Source organism: Ursus arctos, unplaced genomic scaffold (assembly GCF_023065955.2).
Source record: "Ursus arctos isolate Adak ecotype North America unplaced genomic scaffold, UrsArc2.0 scaffold_1, whole genome shotgun sequence".
NCBI classification, from domain to species: domain Eukaryota; kingdom Metazoa; phylum Chordata; class Mammalia; order Carnivora; family Ursidae; genus Ursus; species Ursus arctos.
In genome coordinates, this window is record NW_026622763.1 from 102,065,207 (window position 1) to 102,083,244 (window position 18,038).

Genomic DNA, 18,038 nt, shown 5'->3' on the forward strand with positions numbered 1-18,038 from the left:
GCGATTAATTTTCTTGGCTGTCTCTAGCCTGGATTTGGTAGAAAGTGTGGCTTCACGTCTGTGTGCTTGAGACATAGTAACACTCTAAACTTTTAGTGACTGAAGCGGGGAATGATCTGTGTTTGAAATCTGATATCACTTCATTTTGATTCTTAAAGTAGTTCGAGAAAAAGAGGATTATTTTTAAAGGGTCAGTTTAGCCATTCATTGTTATGGCTTGTACCAAGGAGTCCCACCTTGTTTTTCTTTTTTTCCCATTTCTTGTCTCCCTACTCCTACTGCCATTTTTTCCTATGAAGTTCAATAACTGGAAAGTGACAAGACGTCTTAAGTGTTCAAGGGATCCTTGCTTTTTCCCTGCCTTCATACAAAAGTAAAAGACCTGCAAAACCACATTTTAATTTTACTGCTTTCTCTCTTGTACAGGACGATGCAAATAAAAATGGTGGCAAATGGATTATTCGGCTGCGGAAGGGCTTGGCATCCCGTTGCTGGGAGAATCTTATCCTGGCCATGTTGGGGGAACAGTTCATGGTTGGGGAGGAGATCTGTGGGGCTGTGGTCTCTGTCCGGTTTCAGGTAAGCCACCCCATGGGCAGGTCTGGTTTCTTGTATTGCCTTTGCTTTCCTCACTGCCTCCGGTGTGCTTTGACGATTCCTTCTGTTCCTCCTGTAGGAGGACATTATTTCAATATGGAATAAGACTGCCAGTGACCAAGCAACCACAGCCCGAATCCGGGATACGCTTCGGCGAGTGCTTAACCTACCTCCCAACACCATTATGGAGTACAAAACCCACACCGACAGCATCAAGTACGTGTTGGGGGTGCTTGGGGGGCATGTCCCTAAGCTTAGGAGAAGTAGGTCCTTAGTTGGGCCCAGAGGAATATGGTCGTACAGGAGCTTGACTTATGGAGAAGGGACAGACCAGTCTTCCCCTCTAGTGCTTCTGGCCACTTGTAGCAGTTCTTTGAGGGTGAGGCTTCCTGCCCACCTGTACTGTGGGGCACTTTGTATTAGAAAGAGCCCTTCTGCAGAATCCCAGTTGCACCGCCTGGGCTTGCTTTATTTACACAGGCTGTCTTGTCTTTCATTCACTAACCGCTATCTTGAAATGAAAGACAAAGTGCTCTTCGTTTTCTTGCTGTTTTTTAAGATAATTTCACTGAACAATGAAGTCCTCCTCCCTGTCCACCCCTCACCCCACTTTTGCATGTCTTTTTAACCTGTGAGTGTCAGTCTGTTTTCTTTGTCCTGGGAAATTGACTTCTATCGGGAATGACGACTCTACTTCCTTGTGTGTAGAGCTGAACTTGTAGAGGAAGCAGAATAGTGTGTTTGTGAGAGTAGAATCTAAGGGGGAAGCATGAATGCCAAAGGGGAAGTAAGCTTTGTGGTCTAAGACTCGGGGTACCTAGAGTTGGATGTCCACAAATGAGAACCACTGGTTAGGGTTGCTCCTTCAGTGATTGAGTTATTAGGAAGAAGTTGTGGGGAGTGGCTGTCAGGTTTTCTCAAAACTGGAGGGAGAGCTAGCTAACTAGGAGTCAGGACTTTTAGGTTTAACTCTCTCCTTTGACTCCAGTATCAGTATGTGCCTTTGGCAAGTCTCTGCCACTCTGCTTCAGTCTCCCCATCGTTAAAATGGGGGATAATAATACTTTACCTAACAGGGTTGTTGTGAGGCTGATTTAATCTTTGTAATTGAAGGTCCTCAGGTGGAGAATGCTCTTACAGGGCGAAGTATTATTATTATTATTGCTATCATCGTCATCATTAGTAATAATATCATCATCATGTTATTCTTATTAAAGACTAGTAACGAGCCCAGTGATGGTGTTCAGCAGGCAAACTATTTGGGAATCTTTTTCCCATGCATTCACAGAGAATGTTGTGGGTGGAGCTGGCTTAAACTAACTAAGTGCCAGTTTTTTACTGGGAACACTGCCACAGGAGTTGGTCCGTAATCAGATGGCTGGCTGTGACTCATCCGTAGCCACCAACAGTTACTAGCCAGTCGTGGCCGCAGTTGCTTGCCTTAGCAGTCCGGAGTTAGCATTGTTTTTCTCTAGGCAGATTTCCCCGTTCATTCTGGGAGAGAATAGTGTCTGCCCTCCAGCCAGACACAGTTCAGTCTGGGGAAATCCACACTTTCTAGGACTCTTACGTTCAAGGTTCCCAAATGCCCTCCACCCCCCATTCCCCTCAAAAGCAAGCTTTCACCTAGATAGGAAAGGGAAAGAGGTATTTTACAACTCTCCCCTCTCCACTGTTCTCCCTCTCTAATACCCTGAGGCGGTTCTTCCTGACTTTTGTAGAAACGTGAACAAGTCCTTATAGAGTCTAGGAGAGCCCGTGGGCTTTTTGCCTTAGTCTGCTGCTCACTGCTTTATCAAGAGATCTGCCTAGCACTCCAGCCCTGCAGCTACAGGGACCAGAAACCCTCCTTGAGTCCCAGATGCTACTTTCCCTCGCGTCTCCCTCTCTTTCCTCTCCCAATGTGCCCACCTTTTGCACTTCCACTAGAATGCCAGGCAGGCTGGGCCCCCAAAGGCTCCTTTTTCAAAACCTCTGGAAGCCGCGGTTGAATGTGCCATGACCCTCTCCCTCTCTGGATGGCACCATCATTGAAGCTGGCATCATCGGAGTCTCTTGTTCTGTTGGCGTGCTACCTGGAAGATCCTTCTGTCCTGGACAAGAGGAATTGGAAGAGCATTTTATGTTTTAAGAACAGGCTGACACGCAGCAGCTACAACAACAGCTGAGATCACTTAATAAATGGTGCTAAACTAGCTTGTCTCATGCTCTCGCTCTTTATGGTGCATCAAAGAAGTGGCCTTTCAGACTGACTGTCACCATGTTAAGGAATGGCACAGACTTCTCCATGGAGGGCCATCTGGGGAATGCAGCCTCGTTTCCATAAGCCCATTGTAGTGTCACATGGTATTTTGTTCCAGTTCTGCTGAGGTCTGACATAATGAGGTGACATCTCGCTCTCAAAATGAGACCCCATTTTCTGGTACTTGAATTGTAGTTCCCATCTGGTCACGCTGATGACCAGACCAGAGGGATTTCTGATTAGAATTCAGCTTGATCGTCTGTTAAGGTTGGAAAGGGGGATCCTTGGCCTTTGCTTCGCTGACTTTGTTTGCCTTTACTTCAAAGAACTCTTGCTTGGAGGTAAAGCCCTGCTTCCGTCTGTGTGTGGCTGTGTGTATGTAGTTTCCTCGCTTTGTGTTAACAGGGTTTTCTCACTGTGCCAGAGCTGCCCAAGCCACAAGCTCTCTGCTGGCCTTCTCCCTTCTGTTTTCCATTTAGAGCCAAATCGTCTTCCTCTTCGAGCTAGTCCTGCTTGCAAGGTTTCAGGGTTCTAGCCCTTCCCTTTCTCCTGGTCCCCAGGTTATTGTGCATCCGGATCTGGGGTGGGGAAATGCCTTCATCCTGTCAGCGTTTGCTCCTTAGGATATCTGACTGTAGCACATACCAGCCCCTCAGGTGCTTTGTGCCTTGGCTTGTATGTGCTGCAGCACGGCCTTCAGGCCCCTGACCTGCACGTAGGATTTCAGCAGGCCTCATGTTACTTTTAAGTTTTCTTAGGAGCTACTACCCAAACCAAAAATAAACAATTTTTGCAGAACTTTAGGTCAGGTTGCCTGATAGCATCTTGAAGGTGTCTGTGGGTGTAATGTGGAGTTTTCCAAAGTGGCTCTTCCATTTTGGCAGCAACACCCTGCGCTTCTACTGTCCTGATTGACCACCAGGCTGCATGTGGCCTGGGATCTCACAGAACACACGGTGGGACTGGCATTTAACATTCTGGAGGTGTTTGTGTGATTGTTTCTCTGCTTATTGCATATCCACAATTGGTTGAAGTACCTGGAAAATGGGAGATTTGTTGGCATATGGAAATGCCCGTTCTCTGTGTTTTCAGCATCTGTCAAAGAATTACCTTCTATGTCCTTTTCCCTCTTGCCTTCCAATATTGTGTTACCCATATTGACCTTAATTTCAGCTATATAACTGGTCCAGGAGACGAGCTTGATGTCAGCATCCAGAGTAAGAGTTGATCAGAAAGCACCAAACCCACGTGGAGGTCCCTGTGTGATCCTTGCCAAATGTGAACAGAAGTCAGAGCTGTTCTGCTTTGTTCTAGTCCTTATGGCTCTCCCACAGGTGTGGCTTTGGTTAAGCCAAGGAGCAGCAGCAAGAACTTGAGAACTCAGGGGAAGTGAAGGAAGAAGGAGCCGACCTTTGTTCTCCCCCAAGTTCTCTGGAGAGTAGGGCTGCTGGCAACAGTGAGGGGCGTTTTTCTCGGAGTGGCTTAGATTTTTCAGTCACGTTTCTCCACCTTGCTGTGTCTCAGTCCAGTTTTCAATGTCCTTTTTCAGCTGTTTGGTTTTTCCAGCCTTTCCCTAATCACGCTGCTTGTGGCCTCTGCCTGCTGCACTCCCAGGTGAGCGGAGGCCAGCGCTGCTGCGTGCCGTGCGTGTGCGCTGCTTTGCTGCAGAGGGGTTGCCTGCCTGCTGCCTCCTACCGGGGCTCATTGCCAATAGTTCCGCCCCTGAAGGGTGAGCAGGTCCCACTGAGAAATGGGAAACCTGTTAAATTGAGTGTTAGCTCAGGTGCATGGCTCCTCTTAATGAGACCAGTCATAGTTGAGATTTCATAGGTTTGGGTCCTTGCAAACATCAAGTAACTAACTATCCTCTTTTGAGGAAAAATCTCATAACGCAGCCAGACTTGCAACCACCAGGGGACCACCAGGATAAAACTTGGCACAGAGCCACATAAAGCAGCAGTATCTTTTGTGAGGAAATTTCTCTTTGGAATAGTCCCATTGAGTTCCTTTGTGCATCTGGCCTGGAGTAGAAAAGGGGAAGACAGGGCCAGCTTCACTCAGTGGGCCACAGTACTGGGGAGTCTGACCAGGTCCCTCTGCACAGGAAGTTGAGGGTAGGTGACTTCTCTTTATTACTTTATTCTAGAGGAGAGATGGGTCAAACATGGGGACTTTGCTTTACCACATCTAGATATCATTGTATTTAAACACTGAATTTTGTAGTCAAGAACAAACCATCCCTTCTCCTATCTTAGCTAAATCAGAATCATAGCCTGGTGGCACTGAGGCACACCAGCATAATTGCTGGCCTGGCTTTGCGTTTATGAAATGTTCCCCCATACTGATGTTCAAAGCGAAGAAAGCCCAGGCTTTCGGCAGGGTGGGGGCAAGTACAGTTACACAGAATGAGATCTCTGCTGTCAGAATTTGTTTTCTGGTAAGTGAGCTGGGACAAGAGTGGTCTCTAAAGGACTGTTTGTCACTCTCATTTGAACCTGTTCAGAATTCCCTGTAGACTCTGTTAACCTCAGGGTAAATTTTTTTTTTTTTTTTAAGAAACTCCATTCATATGACACTTGTAACATTTAACTTGTTCTTTCTTTACCTTTAAAAGAAGCAAGTTTTAATATTACCTAAAATGCCTGGGATGCCAGGTGGAGAATAGGTAGAAAATTCGCACCTAGCTCTAGGTGGCTGACTTGCCTCTTAGCCAAGCGTTGGCCTACGAGAGAGAGTAAGAGTGATTGTTCCAGTGACTATGATCAACTGTTTGATTTCCACTGAACCCATGTGAGGAAATTTCTGTACCCAGATTCTTCATGTTGAGGTTTAGCAGCTGAAGAAGATCCTTCTGAAGAAAATGGGAGGGCAGTTTCATACTGGAATGGATTAGAGGGGAGCTCTGCAACCTGTGTTTCTGCAGGTTCTTGACATAGAGAACTGCTCTGTTTGGACTAGTGTAGGCCTTTCTGGAAACAAAAGGATAAATAAGATGAAGCTTCAACACAGCCGTGTCATTTCTTGTTGACACCTAAGTTGCTTAAGATAGAATTGAAACCTCACTGTTAGAAGGAGAGAGGAGGGGTTTTCTAGGCTGCTGCCCAAGCATCGGACTTGCTTTGCCCTTATCTTCGTTTGGAATGGAGAATGAAACAGCCTGTGACGTCACTCATGGACTCAGGAAGTTCACCGCATCACCACCTCTCCAGAAAGGGCTGTGGAACAGATGTCTTGCTGTGGATATTGAGTTTGTGAATTGACAAAGACTGGCACGCTTGTTTGGCGGTCTTATATTTTTCTTCAATTCAGTTAGCACGTAGGAGTAGCTTTGGTAATACTCTCTGAAGAAACCATCAACCGCAGATCTACCTCTTAGAATCAGAGGTAGATCATTAACTTGTCATTGCTGCTGCTGTTCAAAAGAGGGAAAAACTAATGAAACTGGTACAAATATTCCCCGGCAGAAGGAATTTGTCATACCAGATCTCTGTATTTATCCCCTCCCTATTTAAAAAAAAAAGGAAAGAAAAGCTACCCATAGAAGGCCTAGTAATGAAGTATATTCTTTTGGCCATAATATTAAACCTGTAGTGAGTGACATAATTTGTTGTCACCCTGGGTATTGTCATCCATTTAAACCAAGAGTGGAATAATTGCCAATAAGGAATTTTCTATTTAGAAGCACCAAATTACCCTTTATATATATATATATATTTCCCAGGGAGCGTACCAGGCACTTTGTCCCTAACGGGGCTGAAAAGTAGCTAGGGCAAAAAGGTAGGACATCAGCTCCTCCAAGGAAACTCGAGGTGGTTTAGGGCTTCAGGATGCATGGGGGATCTGGTTTGCTCCTGTTTTTGGACCAGCAGTTACCAAGGGCTTGTTCTTCATGGAACAGCACCCAGAAAGACTGTGTACCCCTCGGTCACATTTCTTATCCCTTCCTAATCCCAATTACTAAATTGAGTTAATTGGCAGAAAGTTCTAAGGAGCATTGATCCCTAGAAATGTTGAACTGTGACTTACACAGTTTAAAGTTTAAGTTAATAGTTAAATGGGTATTTCCAGAAACAGATGGAACCTGAAACAAATTTGGGGTATGAGTTGAGAGGGGTCAAGAAGGTTGGAAATGTGAAAGCAGAGAAAGCGCTATAGTTGCCTCATTGCATCTCCAGACATCATGATGCTGTTGGGTACCTGACCTTACCCCCAGGGTGAGGCCTGATGAAGAAAAATAGTTTCTGCCACACGTCCTCATGCCCCCAAGGCAGAAAGCACCACTGCCCTTTGCCTTAGTCATGAGAGGTGTCTCCAGGGATGGTTGAGCTTAGCTCTGACCTCAGTGGCCTCCCTGGTAGACTTGGAGCAGCAGGTAGGACTGTGGCAAATGCTTGAGGGACTAGTGAGGGCCAGACTTCGCCAGTGGAGCAGACCGGGAGCAGTGCCCATTGCCCCTGAGAGGAGCTGGCCACCACTGCTAATGTGAGTGGGAAGTCTAGGTTCCAACTGGGCTTCCAGGTACTGGTGGGCTCCACTCGACCTGGAGGTATCTGAAGTGGGATGTGGGGTTATCGTGTCTGTGCTCTCTTTGTTAAAAAGCTGTTGACCTGAATGTGCTATTGTGTTTTTTGTCTCTGGTTTGCCAGGGCCTGGGAGGAGTTTCATGGCCTGGTGAACAGCAGCGGCCGCTGATCGGACGCTCCCCTCTGTCTCTCACACTCAGGGTAGGGCCTTGTCTATCTTCTCTGTAACCTTGTGACATACGTCTCAGCCATAGGCCCTGTCTTCCCAAGGGCATGCCCTCTCCCCATTTACTGTCAGCCTTGCCTCTGCCGGCACGGAGCCTGCTCCAGCCTCTCCTCTTTGACTGATGGCCACAGTCTCAGAGAGAAGCACTGAGTACAAAACCACTGAATCGTCCTCGTTGGGTCACCTGTCTCCTGGTGAACCTCTGGGAAGATTGTTTAATGTGCTATACCCCTGTTTTCTCATTTGGAAAAGTGAGGGTCCACAGCCTAAAATGTATCCGATCTCTTCCGATGCCAACATCTCATGATTATAAATGTGCCACAGATCCTTTTGTCTTTTGCCCAGACGTGGCCATTTTTAAGCCATCTGGCGGTGTCTGTAACTAACAGGGCAATTGCATAGGCTCCGGTGTGGGTTAGGTGAGAGGTATGGCTGTTGTTTGCTGGTGGCGTTTGTCAGTTGTGAGCAAACAGTGATAGAACCTGAGGGTTTCACAATGAGAGTGAGCTGGGGTAGATGCAGGGTGTGCTGTCACTAGAACATCATAGGCTTACCGGCAGGGAGAGTCCCTGGGAAATGGAAGGCGGGGTCAACTGACACATTCACTTTAAGAACATTTGTATTTCAATTAAGAGAGTGCCAAGTCCATGTCTGCCTCTTTAGCAGAGGGAACTGGGTCAGTTTATTCTGGATGAGAGGACAGTATCTGCATGTGCCTGCCCTGAGAGCATATTCCTGGACGTTAACTACCCCCACCCCCTGCCACCCCTATCCCTGTGAGAGAGAGAATTGCTAAAATTGGAGCAGAACATGTCAGCTGTAGTAGCTGCTTTAGAACTCCTCCTTCCCACGAAGGAAATGAGGCAGTTTGAAGAGAAGGAGACCTGCGTCCCTCAGCTGGGCAGGAAGAGGGGATGACGCAGAGGGACAGAAGCAGGTGGCCCAGGGTCTGAGTATTCTGTGGAGCTGGGATGATCTGTAGGCATAGTCCCAGAACTCCACTCAGGGATGCTGCCACTTGTCTTTTTTAATAGTTTAATTCCTTCATTATAAATTCAATTTTTAGATGATACTAGATTTTTAAAACTGCAGTTTATTTAAAAGATTTCTCTGTAAAAGAGAGTCAACAGAATTCTGAGGTGGCTGCTAATATACCAGGAGGGGGGATGGAAAACATGTGTGGGCTGTAATGTTGGCTACACTGATGTGCAGGAGAGAAAAGAAGTCAGATTTCCAGAGGCCTGGCACTGTAATGGAATTGTTTTGATAACATTACCATATTTGATTATTTCTAGGATTCCTTTTGGGGGGGTTAGTATCCCTAAAATCAGGGTGCTTACAGTGACTATGATAAGAAAAATTTTGACATAGTTTAATTGACATAGTGATGTTTAGAGGACATAAAATGATGGAATCTTTAAAGATCAATAGCATCTTATGTTCCATGGGGGGGGGGGGAAGGCTTTAAAATGAAATTGAAATAGTCAGAATGGGAGAAAACTTAAAACTATTCCCTCCCCTTTCACTAACACCGAATCCCTCGGGAAAGCTATCTTTGAATTGCCTCAAAATCACGTTTTATATCATTGCTGTTTTGCAGTCTCTTTGTTCTGTTTGTTGCCCCTGTACCTCTTCTGTCTAGCAGATGCAGAAAGCAGCTCATGAGCACTTCATAATTTAGGTGTTCTTTTTTTTCTTTCTTTCTTTTTTTTAAGTAGGCTCCACACCCAATGTGGGGCTTGAACTCACCAAACTGAGATCAAGTCGGATGCTTTACCGACAGAGACAGGTGTCCCCTAGGTGTTCTCCTTCTTGAAGCATGGCCTTGGAAATCTGAGAGGGGTATGAGCATCTAAACGAAAAAATCACCTCACTTCATTGTCCTAAAGACCTTTAAAGGACTCCGTATTTCATTCCTATCACCTGACCCCTGGAAGAGGTGCTTTAAGAGGCTGTGTACTTCCAGCTCATAGCTCCTCATCCTTTCTGCCTTTTCATCTCCCCCTTCCAAGTAGACCGTGATCTGGGGAGAAATAAAAACTGCAATTTAAATAATTTTTTTAAGTATTTCTTCTTGAACCACAAATACTTCTCCTCAGTTTATCTGATATGTTATGCTATTACATATAGCTGCTAATATTCTAGAACTGTTCCATATGGTCTGCATTATAAATCAGTATTGTACTTTTAACCATGGCTTCAATAGAAGTCCCGGTTAGCTGCTGGGAGAGGATTTATGGTTCCTTATATGTCTGGCCTGGCATGCACAGAGCAGTAATCTGTGTTTTGGGGGAATGAAGTTGGCACTCAGTGGGAGATTAGAGATTGAAACTTGCCCCACTGAACCTAGGAAGGGTTTGCAGTTTTATTTAATATCCGGTGAGGGAGAGAGGAGGAAGCCAGAGCTGGCCTGGGGTGGACAGCTGATAGAGAATGTTCCTCTGAAGACCATGTGTAGGCTGAATTGTGAGTGTACCTTCAGATCCCCCTCCAGAGCAGAGTCAGGCAGGGCTCCTCCTCAGTGGCTCTGCTCCCAGTTTTCCCTTGAGGTCCCAGAACCACTGTGCTGTCCCTGCTGGGCAATAGCACAGCGACAGCTTCCTACAAGAATGCAGAGGCATTCCTCTGAGGAACCAGCCACCTTGCTTCTCTTGTGCACCCTCAGGAGCCAGCCTCTGCCTCAGCTTATTCTTCCCAAAGTTCAAACTTGTCCTTTTCTCTAGAAGGATGAAAAAGGTGATTATGTGGAGGCAGAGCAGATTAGAAAGCTGTTGCAGAGTATTTGGCCAATAGATTTGCCCAAGGTGCCTGGGAACGTGAAGTTCAAAGCCAGTTTGGTTAGGGCTCTGATATTTCTGAGCCCCCAGTATCAGGACAAAGAGTCATCCTGTAGAGAATGTCTTTCTGACTTCTCTGGCCTTGTGGGTCTGTTGGCTCCTGTGCCCTGGTGTGTAAAAATACTAGGGAATATTAAGATACAGTGGAAAAACTGATCTCTGAAAAGCCCCTTTAAATCAGTACACTGGGCCAGTCCCAGTTAGTTATTTTACATAAATTGACAGATGAGGTTGTAAAAATGTTATTTCCTTCTAAAAGATCTGTTGTATCATTGAAAAAAACAAAAACAGAAAACCCTTCCCAGTCACCCATGCACCATCACAACATTGCTAGGTGGCTAGAGGGGCTAGCTTTTAGGAGCTCACTCTGGATTTTCTAAATTAAAATTTGCTTTTAAAAGAACAGAAGCCCATCTTTTAAAAAAACAATATTAGAAGTTGCCTGTGACCTCTGCCGCTTCCTGTCTTCCTCCTTCCTTTCTCTGTCTCCTAATCCCTCTGGCACTGCAGCCCCGGGGTGAGGGACCGAACTGTGGATGAGTTCTCAGCTGGTCTAAGGTGAACACATTCCTGAGACTAAATTTGGCAGCGAGCTGTTCTCAGCCCACTTTTTTTTTTTTTTTTTTTTAAGAAAAGCTGGACCAGAGCCACCAGCTGCCACCAGCCTGTCATTGTCAGGAGCCTGTCACCCATTCTCGTTGCTCTTTGTTTTCCTTTATATCAAACTCTGGAGAAGCTCAGCTAGATTTTCTTGGCTCCTTACTCTTCTCCCCTTTTCCACATTACAAATAAACCTTAGAATATTGTGATTTCTTAGATTTTCTGACCATGAAGTGATCTGTGACAATAGAAGTACTTAGAATAAATAGTAAATATTTGGATGATAAAGTACTGTAAAGCTCTTCCGTTTACCTGCCACAGAGAGAATTTGTGGCCTAAGCCCAGCATAGTACAGGGACTCTTCCAGAAGATAAAGGTGATCTGCTTGCAGTGATGACTTGTCGGAAAAGTTCTTTCCTCTTCATCACTAAACAGATGAAAGGGCTGGGTCGAGACACTTGCCTGCCATCTCTCTTACTCCAAGATAAAGCATTCTCCCACAGTCAGCAAATCCTGTGATGCTCCCGCCCACACCCCACCTTTCTGTTGACCCATTTTATCTCCCTGCTGATTGACTTTTGTGATCCAGTTGCTCTGTGGGGTAGAGGTGGCATCAAACGGGCAGAAAGGAAACAGCAAACCATTCCTTCCTAATCACTTCTTTTGTTTGTAGAGGGCTTGCTTCTCTGACACGTGGTCTCAGTAGTGCACCATCCCCGAGGGGACTTAAATCACACGCACACATCAGTGACGCCTGCTTTTCTGTTTTATAATCAGATACACCTTATTCATCCTTTGCTAGCTACTTGTGGCACCTCAGTGGGATCTGTCCTTTTGAAAGGACTTTTAAAAAGATGATCACCCCATTAAGTGTTTCTTCACGTTTAGTCTTTATCTCCTTAGATGGAAATCATCAGAACGCTCAGTAGCCACAGAAAAATGGGCTACATGGTCGTGCATGTCAGTTATAAAAATACTAGTGGCCTGTTGCGATAACATCCGTTTCTTCGCAGCCAGAGTTCACCTACGCCAGCTCCGTTTCCCCCTCTCAGTGTACTTGTCTGCAGTCACTCTCCTTGTGTATTGAGGGCTGTTCTTCACTGGCGGCCCGCTGCCATCGTGGGGGAGAATCGGTTACGCTAACTGGAGACTGCTCTCTGTCTGGGCCGAGCGTGTTCTTTTATATTTACTCTGCACCAGTACCCATATGCCCAATAAACTGTAGCAGTTTTAAGATGGGTCAGTTAAAGCTAAGGCTTCTAGAATATCCCACTAAAACTAAAGGGAAATAATGACTCAGAAATCAGATTAATGAGCATTTCTGTTCTAGAATTTCAGATGCTTTAAAGTCTGAAGCTCTGGGCTAGAACAGCACATGAGGAGACCTTTAAAGCCCTTTCAGCGCTGAGACTGTGGGATTCAAAGGCAGTGTGAACTGCTGTGATATTGGACTTCTAGTGTGGAACAGGGAAGGTTTCTGGTGGGTAGCCACGCCTGTGCACATCCTGTAGAGGGCAGTGAGAGGATGTGACTTACCGTGTGTTACATACACACGCTTCTCTGAGATTTACAGCCAAGTGTCTAAAGTAAAGGCTACGAGTATTTTACCTCATGGAACATCCTTTTATAGAGAGCTCTAAGTTTTGAACAGAGTTTTTGGTGTGTGTGAGAAAAAAGGGGTTTCTTCCCACTCTAACTCCATCTGCTCAGTTTCTGCTGTGCCGCCTCCCCTTCCCCCGCCACTGCCCCACGTACCCGTTGTTGTTGGTTTCTTGTGTCTCCTTATCGACTGCATGTCCGTACAAGCGTTATGAACTATGACCTTATTTCCCCCACCCCCACTTACACAAAAGGTGGTGTACTATGTACATACACTATTCCAGACCTTCTCAGTTTCTCTTGGAGAGTTTTCCATATTAGTAGTGAGCTTCCTTGGCTTGTTTCTTTAAGCTGCACAAGGGTCCCAGTGAATGAATGTGCTATAATATTCATATTTAACCAGTGCCCTTTTGCTAAGGATTTGGATTGTTTCTAATCTTTGGCTCTTGAAAATAGTCGAGTTGAAGTGTTCGAAGGGACTTGGGGTGGTTTGCTATGTTGGCATTAGATTAGCAAGGAAGGGAAGTTCTGGGGTGTGTCATGAGGGCCCTGGAGCTGCTGAGTTCAGGTCTCCACCCACGCCCCTGCCCCAGCCCCTGCCCCAGCCCCTGCCCCTGCCCCTGCCCTGCATGTGTGTTGTTGCCTATAGAAGATCTGTGTATTGAATGCTCTGTTTTCTCCCATTTTTTCTTTCAGGGACAATTCAAGCTTTCGAAATACAAAAATCACATTGTGAAAGTACACAAGCTGGCAATAATCCTTTTCTGTATGTGTGTGTTTGTCCGAAATGGATGGGAGGTCTCCAGCTGGTCCTTCCATCTGCTCACTGAAGGGACGTCCCTGAGCCGTGCGCTCCCCTTTTGCACTCATTCCTGGAGGACGGATTCCGCTAGACACCCTCCAGCATCGCTGACTTTATAAAGCGGAAAACAGAAAACGTGACTTTGTAATAGACAAACTTTTTTTTAAATGGGGTTCTGGGGGGAGGGGGGGAGTTCAGCCTTTCGTTTTGCTGTGTGCTGTCCAGATGCCTGTCGGGCGTTCTGTTTTGCTCTTCTCTGCTGTACGAAGGGCATCGTGACCACGTGTACAAGCCAGAGCTGTCGACTGAGAGTTATCAGTATTATGAATGTCTGTGCATCCAGGAAAAGCTTTTTGTTGGAGAGTCCCAGAATAGCTATAAATGCTCTCTTCTAGCTCTGCCATTAAATTATTGGGACCTTTGTTTATTTCTCTCCCCTCTTCCCCCAAGCCCACCATTTTCTGAAAATGTGTGACTGATTTTGTATAGTCTCCTGCCTTATGCCCTCCAGTCCTCCCTCCTGTGGGACTCTTTCTTCTTAGGCACTGCTGCACTTAGAATTTTAATCCAGTGGGCCACACTGGTTTCACTGAGGCGGCTCGGAAGGTATGCCTTGGTAAATTAAACTGGAGCAGAATCCAGTGTGATTAGGAGCTAGGTTATAATAGCAGTTCCAAGTGCAGGATTTGGAGCTGAGGGCAATGTCTGAAACCAGACAAGCAGGGCCTGTGTGGTTCTTGCATGACCCTCATTGAGGAAGGGAAGCAGAAGCTTGGTTGTCACCCAGTATTAATACTTAATGTGGTAAATTCTATGATCCTGAAACGGGGGCATCTGATGAAAAGGTGATCGTGGTGGGTGGCTTTCTTTGCATGGCTGTGCCTGTCTGCAGTGGTTGAGAAAACCTGCTCTCTGTCCTTATCACCTGGTAGATACGCTAGTAAACCTGTGCTGATCCAATACCCGGACAGAAACCTCTTGTAGGCCACTGCAAACATGCTGGAAATGACTGGTCATGCATCAGAGAAGCCGGGTGACCTGACTCCAGAAGGACTGAAGTCAGAGAGGTCAAAAGAGCACCTAGGATTGAAATAAGTACTGAGTACGAGTCCTACAGCAACCTCCAAGGAGCACTGTCTTACTTGGCTCTTGTGAGCAGAGATCGCAGTACCTTAAATTAAGGCCTCTCCTAAAACCTATCTTCGAAGGCCAGGGCCTTAGCCACCTGGTCTCAGAGAAATCATATGAGAGTAACAGGCATTTCCTTATTGTATTTATATTACTCTCTTCCTACTTTCCAACTCCTGAACACCTAATTACCACTGTCTTGGGATGCTTTTTCCCCAAAAGAACAGGAGTACAGGAGCCAAAAGGGAGGTGCTTCCATTACAGGTGAAGTTAGATCGGAGAAGAAGATCTAGCAGTGATTTAAACTCCAGGAGTATGAAGAATGAATTGTAGTGCCCAGACAATTGTGAAGGGCTCAGGCAAATATAGGAGCAACATTGGCTAAAATGGGGAGCAAAGGCTGCCTCATGAGTATTTGTCTAGACCCTGGGAAGGGTTTCACTTTTGCCTACACTCAAGATTTGCCATGAGAATTCCAAAGAGAGCAGACGTTTGGATTTGCCCTCCTTGGGGCATCTGCCTGACTATTATGTGTGTGCGAGCGGGTGCGTGTGTGTATAATGTGTTCAGGAGGGAGGGTTCTGTCAGGCTGCTTAGGTGTCTTGTCCATATTCATATTTTTGCGCTTTTTTGGTCTCATTCAGATTTTTTAATCTCTTGTGTTTTCTAGAGCTGCTCATGTTTCTCTTCCTCCTTGTCATTGCAGTATTTGAAAGTTATTTTTTACCATCTAGAGATGCTGACCCAGTGCTGGTTAGAACGAGAGTTATTTCTCTTAGGCAGTGTCTTACCCCCAGAGCTGTCCCAGATACTCCGCCCAGCAGCTTTAAGTGGGAGGTTGAAGAGTCAGTTTAGCCAAACCGCCCATTTTCCAAACTAGCTTGAGAGGTCCTTTCATTTCTTTTTGACTCCCTGGGCCTCTGCTACACCGAGGTGTGGCATAGCAGTGGCAATGGTATCACCTACTCTGGGGACAAAGGGGTGAAAGGTACATCCAGGCCAACTTCATAAACATGGAGGTTGCTGCCAGGAGACGGGGAGTCACCTTCCACTTTTGCACAGGCGGGCTGTTTCCCCATGACCCCTCTGCTGGGTTTTCCACTTGAAATTGGCCCCTGCCCCTCTCCAGTGCTCTTCTCATTTTGTCTTCTATTCATGTGTATGGGTTTTTTTCCTGTGACCTTGGCAGTGGCAATAATTTTCCACCTCGAGAGAAGCTTGTGGTCCACGATGCTCCAAGAATGAACTTCCAAGAATTTGCCAGTGGAGGAGCAGAGGCTGTGACAAAGTGATTTAGTGTTGCACTTTCAGAGCAATTGTCTACTGCAGTAATAAATGGAAAATATCCGCAAGAACCAGGCTGTGGACTCTTTAATACAGGGAAGTGGGGATACCGGTAGCTGCGGCCGCTCAGTCTGCCTTCTGTGCACGGGGCTTTTAAATCCATTCCAGAACAAAACCTGGGGATAGTTCAGACAATGCAGGGTCATTGACATAAACGTGTTCTAAAAATATTCTCTAATTGGTATTAATCATTGCCAAAACTCCACTTAAATTTTTTGATACAAAGTTTTTAATATCAAAATACTGTTCATTTCCCTTCTCAACGTGGGGTGAGGATGATTGGAATTGAAGGAAACTCGAAGGATTAGAATTTGGTGAAATCACCAAGTGCCCGTGTGAAATACCAAGGAAGAGAGAAACATCGCAGGAGCCTCAGCTGACGAAGGATTTAAAACACTGCAGACTTGACACTCCGTTTCCACAGATAGAAACTTCCTGTGTCTGTCAGTCATGGTCCAAATAGAAGACACAACACAGGAAAGTCATTTTAACAATAGGATAGAATTTTTGACACAGTAAGTAAAAAGGCAGAAAGGAAGAATCAAGGAGACAGCAGCTCCAGGGCAAGCTGCCTCAGGATGGAGGCCGTTCCTCTGGTCCTGGTGTCTCCGCAGACGTGATGGCACGAGGGGGCTGCTTCTGAGCGTGCTGGAGATGGACAGCCCCCGATCGAGCTGTAGCTACAGGAACACGCTTGCCGCTGCTGCAAAGGGGTCGTGCGGTAGGAGCGGGAAAGAGCAGGTTTTCCTCCGCCAGCACTGAGGCTTCTCTCCCGTGCATCCCGCTGGAGAAATCCCACAGGATACGTGTGAGCAAAGCAGAAACGTTCGCAGAGTGCTGTGGCCAGTTTCACAAAAACAGTTAAAAACGCTGGGTGTGAAGCTGAGAGACAAGGGCTTAGTACAGCCCCGTCCCTTAGCTGCACAGCATCTATACCCAGCCTTCTGCGTGTACTTGAACTTCCGTACTATCGCGAAAGCTACTCTGTTTCTGCTCAAGATGCAACTAATTGTAAGAAGATACCGTCTCCCACACTGAGGAACCGTAAAGCCCAGCAATCGTGTGGATCTCTGGGCGTGCTGATTCCTCCCATCTAGTCAGAGTCTCGTCCGAATAGAATATAGAATCACAGAATGCTACCTAAACAGTAAAGCTGGCTTCCAACAGAAATTGCTTGGGATACTGAGAAGCGGAAAGGAAATCGTGCGTGTGTGTGTGTGTGTGTGTGTGTGTGTGTGTGTGTGTCTGGAGTTGATATTTATAACCGCCTCTTCCACTACCTGGTCGGTCTCCCTTTCCTCTGCCCTCGGCCAGGCTCTCAGCTGGATTCTGTTTTGGCGCATGGTAGATCCAAACCTTTATTCCTAAAGGGTCTGAGTTAATTGTCCTGCCTTTATTTAGTTTTCGTTCATCATTGGCGATTTCTTAGGAGAGACCTAGAGGGTTTTCTGGGCTCCAGCCACAGTCCTTCCCACCTTTGTGGTGTAGCAGCACCCATGTTTCCCCTCTAGAATATTCCCCAGCCAGTAGAATAATCCCAACTAGCTTGTTGGTTCAGTGTCCCGAGGAGCCCCTCCACCTCCTTGGAAAACCAAGAGCTCCGAGCCAGCAGAGCCACCTTGAGTGGACTGGTGAGAGGAGCCACTCCCACTTCTCTCCCTTGATTCCTGGACCTGGGAATTCTGGTTACAGGAGAGGAGATTCATGCACAGCATGTACTCAGCCTTTAAGGTAGAAGTCAGCCCTTTCAGGATGCCGTCTCCCCACGGCAATCACAGCTGCGTCTTCCAGAGGCCGTGGCACTCTCTCCCGCTGCTGGGGCGTGGTGAGGGATGTGCTAAAACCTGGGAGGTACGTGTTCACAAGTCCATGGCCTGATTTCATTTGCTGAGAAATGAATTATTTTAATGACAAGGACTATGTAGGCTGGTAAATAGAGCATTTCATCAGTCCATGGATGGTTGTGCTGGGAAAAGCATTATGGCCACGGAGTGCAAATCCACACCCAGAAGACGCATCTACTCACACGGTTTGCCAGAGGGCAATGGAACTAATCCAGCCCTTTTTCTCTTCTTTGACCTCTCTCCCCTGGCAGAGACCTGGATAGTCTGTTTTGGTATTTCTCATCTTCCTTTGTCCC

The 18,038-nt window shown here is 46.4% G+C and overlaps 1 protein-coding gene across 4 annotated transcripts in view; it reads left to right on the plus strand.

Annotated features, from left to right (window-relative positions):
* Positions 1-15,906, plus strand: part of EIF4E2 (eukaryotic translation initiation factor 4E family member 2) — a 29,825-nt gene extending 13,919 nt beyond the window's left edge. The window contains exons 5-8 of one of the 4 annotated variants that reach the window (XM_026491695.4): positions 427-579; positions 677-813; positions 7,486-7,563; positions 13,321-13,350. In XM_026491695.4, coding sequence (XP_026347480.1) covers positions 427-579; positions 677-813; positions 7,486-7,531 — 336 coding nt within the window. In that variant the 3' untranslated portion in view covers positions 7,532-7,563; positions 13,321-13,350. Of the gene's footprint in view, positions 1-426; positions 580-676; positions 2,793-7,485; positions 7,564-13,320 lie in introns of those variants that run through there. The other 3 variants (XM_026491696.4, XM_026491694.4, XM_057305622.1) reach the window with 3 other exon arrangements.
* The last annotated feature ends 2,132 nt before the right edge of the window (positions 15,907-18,038 follow it).